At 41.2% G+C, this 6,919-nt stretch overlaps 1 protein-coding gene across 3 annotated transcripts; it reads left to right on the forward strand.

Annotated features, from left to right (window-relative positions):
• Positions 1 to 5,456: 5,456 nt before the first annotated feature.
• On the forward strand, positions 5,457 to 6,303 carry LOC120896629 (putative ATP synthase subunit f, mitochondrial). 3 transcript variants are annotated; one of them, XR_005738447.1, is made up of 3 exons: positions 5,457 to 5,591; positions 5,688 to 6,094; positions 6,163 to 6,303. XR_005738447.1 is itself a non-coding variant. In XM_040300883.1 (2 exons), the coding sequence occupies exon 2, from the start codon at positions 5,714 to 5,716 to the stop codon at positions 6,035 to 6,037; it is 324 nt and encodes a 107-aa protein (XP_040156817.1). In that variant the 5' UTR covers positions 5,457 to 5,591; positions 5,688 to 5,713; the 3' UTR covers positions 6,038 to 6,303. The 3 variants fall into 3 exon arrangements, 1 of the variants encoding a protein (XP_040156817.1); XR_005738446.1 differs by having other exon boundaries at positions 6,166 to 6,303; XM_040300883.1 differs by having other exon boundaries at positions 5,688 to 6,303.
• The last annotated feature ends 616 nt before the right edge of the window (positions 6,304 to 6,919 follow it).

Genomic DNA, 6,919 nt, shown 5'->3' on the forward strand with positions numbered 1-6,919 from the left:
AGGTGAATATTTTAGTTTATTAGAACACAGTCCGTGATTTAAAATGGAAATTTTCCTTCGAGAACTTGAAGCGTTCGCCAAAAGCGGAAAACTAACTGTCAGTTTTCTTCGTCGATTCTTCTTCCACCTAGCTGTCAAAACGGGCTTATAACTTGACCTGATATCTTTACGGTCCTTGATTAACCCTATTCCAGGCAACCGGCTACCCGGGTAGCCAAATCGATTTTGATTGCTCATTTCTCTGATTCTAGGAATCCGATTGACTTGAAATTTGGAATATGTGTGTAATCCACAGCCATCTTTTACTGGAATTTTTCGTAGAATTTTTTGAGTATAATTAACCTGTTTTTCAGAATTAAATTTTTCAATACCCCTATTCCAGGCAACCGGGCTACCCGTGTAGCCAGCGACTTTGGAAGCTTATAACTTTTGAATGCGTAATCCAATATTGATGCAATATTCTGAAGAAAATTAAAAAATCTTATGCAGTTTTTATAACTGTTCATAGATCGGTTCAACTCGCTATCGTTTTTTAGTTTTAGTTTTTCAAAGTTGACAGGATTTTTTTAAAAATTATTACAAAATGTGAAAAATATTTTTTTCAGTACTTTACAAAATTATCACAGCAAAATGGCTCCAAAAGCTTTGAGAACTGTATGTTACACGTATTGTGTAAATTTTTCAGAATTTTTCTATGAGCCATAAAAAAGATAAAGGAGTTTTGATTTGAATAAAAACCGTTACAATACAGTGGGCTTAATAATTTTATAAAATGCACATCTGCGACAAATGCAAAAACTTGATAAAATGGTCTCTATTGGTAAGTTATGTTGATTATAAACTCAGTGAGTAAGGGCGGTGGCAACGCTCATCGGATGCGATTTTATCGGACGAGATTTGTATGGGATTTAACAGATAACGTCGGACGTGCGATTTCGTCGTCCGACGTTATCTGTTAAATCCCATACAAATCTCGTCCGATAAAATCGCATCCGATGAGCTGCCACCGCCCTGAAACTCAGGAGTAAACCAAGGTGTGTTTATTAAGGAGGTGAATTATTAGCGCGTTTTCCGGGCGCCATCATTGAGTATTGTTATGTCAAATCGCATACAATCTTCTATACCCCCTTCCAGCCCTTCCCGATTTTAATACCGAAGCCCACAGTATTGTTAAGTCATGTCGTGAAATGTCAATTTGCTATGAAGCACTTCATTTCCTAATATCCAAACACCTTGAAGAGCAAGGTGGATTAAAAATATCAGGTGGTGGATTAGGGCCATTGGGGGGTCGCCATAGTAAAGGGACTTTACGTCATTTTAGAACCGTTAACCATTGGTTTCCGCACACAAAGCTTAGAAAATATAACAGATTTCTTTGTAATTAGGTGTGCATTTTTGTGTGTCTTTTGATTTTATCGAAAAAATGAGATATATTAACAAAAAATTTGATGATTTGTATATGCATGAAATTTAAAATCATGTGCGTAAGAGTTCTAATCTCACGTAAATTGTCTATGCGGCTCAGTGAGGAATTAATGTGAAAATTGAAAAAAATAATGATTTCTTAATTTTTATCATCAAAAATGTCGAAAACACAATGAATTATAGAATAAATTCACGGAATATCACAAGATAAACACTTTAATCCATGTTTTAATGTTAAATAAGAACTCGCAAAGCCCAAAATATATTTTAAAGAATATACAATCGAAAAAATAGGGTAGATAAATTATATGAACAAATTTAATAAATGTAAACAAAGTTTGAATCCATGAGACCTTACGTCAAGTGACGAATTGTCAAAATGCACTACCCAGTCAGACAGCCTTCTGTTAATTTACCCATTCGAGCAGTTTTGTGTCTGTCATAACAGTAATTTAAGAGCAATTTAGCGGTACGAAGTGTTGTCGTTTGTTGTCAGTAAAAAGATATAAATTAGAACAAAAAGAGTATTGTTTTAATGATATTTTAGTGGAAGAAGACGTCGGTGGTGTGTTCAAAACTGTTAAATGTAAAAAACAGTCGAGAAATTTTATTAGTGCTATTTGTGCATCACCTTCTCCGGGTGAAGCGGCGGTTCAAGTCGAGTTTGCTTAAAAAATACATTGTAATCGTTTGTATAAGTAGAGGACAATGATTGAATAAAAGCATTTAACTGTAATATGATACATTTCGTGTTATTTATTAACAATTTGGCCGAAAAAAATAAAAATAAAATAGAGGAAGGAATAGGATCTGTCAAAACTGCTCGAATGGGTATATTAACGACTGCTAATTTACCATAAAATAACTCTTAAATTTCCGGTAATTTAGCGGTAAGTTAGGGGTAAATTAAGTCCGATTTGTCTGACTGGGTAGAGTCCACCACCTGATATTTTTAAATCCACCTTCCCGCTGTGCAAAGCAACGGAAGGCGTTATGCCGTTCTGAGAATTTTATCATGCCCTCTTTTTCTCTCCAACGGCAAATTTGTCGAGCAGCTCGTCGAGCTGCCCGTCCCTGGCTCCGCCTCATACCCTTCGCCTGAGCGCGCTGCCGCTGGTTTGGATGTGTTGGTGCGTCAGACGGCCAATCGCTGTCAGCCGTCGTCCGTGCTTTTTCCCTCCATAGCGCCATCTCTTTCTCGCGTGTGGTCAATACTCGCGAGCTGTTGTGGCGCCTAAAATGCCGTTAACAAACATTGCGGCGATGAAGTTGCATTTTCACAAATCAAACCAAAAAAAGCGATAAGTTCAATTGCTGCAATGTAAAAATGACTACAGAATCGCTAGTTTACGCTGGAGGGTTTGTTGTGCATCGCGCAGAACTCTAATTCGCATTGACACGTTCAGCCTTGCGCTGATTTTCGCACTTTCCGTTCCACCAGCATCAAGAACGCAACCTGATTGTGAAACCAGCATCCTGAATGGGGGGCGGGAGGGTGGCCATGGGACCCCTACGATCATTAGTCACAGGCCCTAAAATTGTTGTCGCCATGGGGGGAGGGGGAGGTGCAAATGGTTCTCCAGCCACGGAGCCCTAACGACCATCTTTCCGGGGGCCCTTGTCGTTAATACTCTGTCCACTTGTAGAGATCATCGGCGACCGCCTAGTCCGCCTACCGTTAGGTCCGCCGCTGGTTCATGTAGGTGTTTTTTTTAATCGTGGAGGTCCATCCTTCCCCCTGCCTGCAGCGTATACATCGAGCAGGAGACAGTGTGGCAGTACCCCCGTCGTGGATTCTAACCGCGTATGAACCGTCCGCCGTAGCAAGAGGTGACTATCCGGCTACGTGGTACTCAAGTCCTGAAAAGGCCGGCATGATCGCGTTGGCTATTACAATAATAATAATAATAATAATAATAATAAAAAGAACTTAGCGTAGCAGTCCCCATCCGGGTAAGAGTTTGTCTTGACTTTGTTGCTGCCGGGCTACCGCTGTGACGAGACAAATACACGGAATGCACTCGACCAAAACATGAACCTACCGATCCGAAGCCATTCCAAGGCATTGCCGGTCAATCGGCGTCATGATAACTACTCCAAACCAACAAGCCACCAGATTCTGGACGGACAGGTGCAGCACCATACGCTCACCGTAATAAACAAATCCAGAATCCTCTTTTGTATGGATTCAATTCAAAATGTTGTTTCCACTTGCGTCCGCTAGCTGAATTAGAAATAAATGTGCAATGTATCACACGCACGTTTGCTTAAATCATGTGTCTTTTTAATACCCCCAACAGCAGAGCCGATCGCAAAGATGCCAATGCCAATGGTTGTGTTGTCTCTCAGGTAGCGAGATCGAAAATGCATGGACTCAAATCAAATAGTTTTGGGGTTTCCAAACGCACGCACACACACAAACACGCGCGCGCATACTCACACACAAACACGCGCGCGCATACTCACACACAAACACACACACACACACACACACACACACACACACACACACACACACACACACACACACACACACACACACACACACACACACACACACACACACACACACACACACACACACACACACACACACACACACACACACACACACACACACACACACACACACGCACACATCCATGAACGCGCGCACGCCAGCACGCACACACACACGCACGTACGCGCGCCCGCGAGCATGAAAGCGCGCACGCCAGCACGCACCCACGAAAGCGCGCTCGCGAGCACGCACCCCCGAAGTCGCGCAAGCACGCACTCCCCCCCCCCACTAGACCACCCTCCCCCTCCACGCATTATCGATTACGGCTACCTTATCGGTAGAACGGTTGGTTCAGCTTTCTTGTAGCATCCTCATCCTTAGCGCCGGGCGGGGAAGGGGATCGCGACATGATAGAGTGAACGGCTTCTTTCCCCGCGCTGTGTGTGTGTGTGACGAGACCCAAAAACTCGAGACAGATTTCGGCACATTAAAAAAAAAAAAAATATAGTCACTATACACTGTGCTTCATGATGCTTAGAAGGCCGTTTAAGCATCAAACATGTTCAAATAAAAAAATATTAGATTAGTGTTAGACGTTCTCCTACGCTTGTGTTAAATAGGCTTCTTCACCCTCAACTGGCAGGGGCATCGAATGGTCTCATCAGCAGCGGCACGAAATAAAATAAACCATCAATACACCGATAACACTTTGAATCCCAATCCAGCTTCTCCCACAGCGTCTCAAGGTCACACACAAATTAATAAATGCTAACACCTACCAATAACAATACACAATCGCAATGCACATATGAGTATCAACGCATACACCGCAACAGCCAATCAGCTGGCGGCGGAAGGCACGGGCAGAAGCGCAAGTAAGGCAAGGCAGGGCGAGGGAGGGAGAAGAAGCGGACGAAAAAATGGGTGCCAATATTTTTAAATTTTTTGACCGTTTTTTTTTTTTGCTCCGCCGCCATAAATAGTTCGTCCATTTCGCCAGCAGATGGCGCAAAACTTGCTCGACCCAGCGCAGGAATCGCTGAAGAACAGCGCGGGAGACCAGCCAAAATCTGCGCTGGCCAGCGCAGATTTTGGTGCATTTTCTGCGCTGGAAACTGCTCGAATTTGCGCAGCGGGTTGTTGTAGAGCGACAGCGTCGCGCACGACGAATAATAGCTCAAAATTTCACTCTCTGTGTAGATCAAAGTAGCTCATTTGACTCAGTCAACCAACTTGTTTTAAAATTTGAAAAAAAAAAACACAAAAATAGGTTAAAATGTGTTCAAATCTAATTTTTTGCGTTTGGCATTAATCTGGCTTGTAAAAAATTAGATAATTCGATTAATTCGGATGAAGCAAAATTGTGTGTGCACTTTAAGGGAAGTTTAAGTTTCAGTTTAAGGGAAGTTTAGGCTGCAGTTTAAGGGAAGTCGAATTCGAAGTTGTAGAGCTACTTAGAGATAGGTCGTACACATGACGGTTAACAGAAGGCTACCTGGCTGGCTAAATTTTCCACAGGCCACTTTCAACCACCTGGTCTACTTTATGCACCTTGATTCCTACCCAGACCTTGGTCGTCAACCTGCCAAACTTAGTTATCTTTCTCACTGTATTTCACGTTTTCTTCGATTGCCGTACGGAAAATAAGTCATAATCCTGAGAATAAGTTAGTTTCCTCATTGATTTGGATTATTGCTTACATAAAAACGTTGATACGTTTAAATATTTAACATCTTCTTTTATTATCGTCTAACTTGTCCAGCAAAGGAAAAAGAAAGGAAAGTGGAAATGGCTATCGGTGACTATCCGGCAGAGTACAATCCAAAGGTCCATGGGCCCTACGATCCAGCCCGATTTTACGGGAAGGCTGATGCTCCGTTCGGTCAGGTAAAACTTGGCGATTTGGGCGCTTGGTTTGGACGACGAGACAAAAATCCTCGTGCCATAGCAGGAGTTTTTAGTCGCGCTTTTTGGAGATGGCAGCACAAGTATATGCAGCCGAAGCGAACGGGAATTGCTCCGTTTTTTCAAGTCATCGTCGGAGGAATGGTGTTCTTCTATACCATTAACTATGGAAAACTGAAGCATCACCGTAACTACAAATACCACTAAATGTTGGCAAATCGTCTGCACGATGATTATCATTACATAATTGCAAGGTGTTTTATGGTACGCTTGTTTATAACAGAAACTTTCATTGTGTAGAATTATGTAACTCTTTCATATTCTTATTCCAGCAGAAGATCATCGCTATTAATAGAGTGTAGTTCGGTTTGCGACATATAACTTGTAGTGAAGTATAAAAAAGAAACATTCAATTGATGCAAATGATGTAATGATGAAAAATCAATAAATGTATGTTTGTTTGGCAGATCTGAGTGAAAGATTGATTAACCTTTAAGTCGGCAACCGGATACCCGGGTATTTTTTTTAACTTTAAACTGAAATAACTTTTGATTCATTGCTTTTATTGACCTAAAATTTTCCGCCCAACTTTTTATTTCTGATTTTTTGGTGCATTAATTGTAATTTTAAACAGTCTGTAAGTACAGTCATTATCCGATATAAGCTATCGTACGGGACCGAGCGCAATAGCGTATCTCGAGTTTTCGCGTATAGCGGATTTCTATGGAAAAATAGTTTACACTACTGGTTCGAGGGTTGAAAAATATCGCCACAGAGTTTTGCATTTAAGTTTTTTGTTATAAAACAGGTATCTTTTGCTCAAATTTAATACTTAATGCATTAAGAATATTAAGGAAATTCAAAATGAGCATAAAATATTTCAAAGAATTAAAATATTTTCAAAAAACGCATCGAGCTGTCAAATTTAGAGGAATCGCGTACAGGCGTCCCCCGAGTTACGACCCCTTCGAGTTACGACGATTCGCAGATACGACGATTTTGATTTTGACAGTTAAAAGTTGTCATTGACAAGAAATTGATGTATTTTTTTGAATTTCTAGGCTAATAACCGTTATACACTCATTTCCA

The sequence above is a fragment of the Anopheles arabiensis genome, chromosome 2, assembly GCF_016920715.1.
Source record: "Anopheles arabiensis isolate DONGOLA chromosome 2, AaraD3, whole genome shotgun sequence".
Taxonomy (NCBI): Eukaryota; Metazoa; Arthropoda; class Insecta; order Diptera; family Culicidae; genus Anopheles; species Anopheles arabiensis.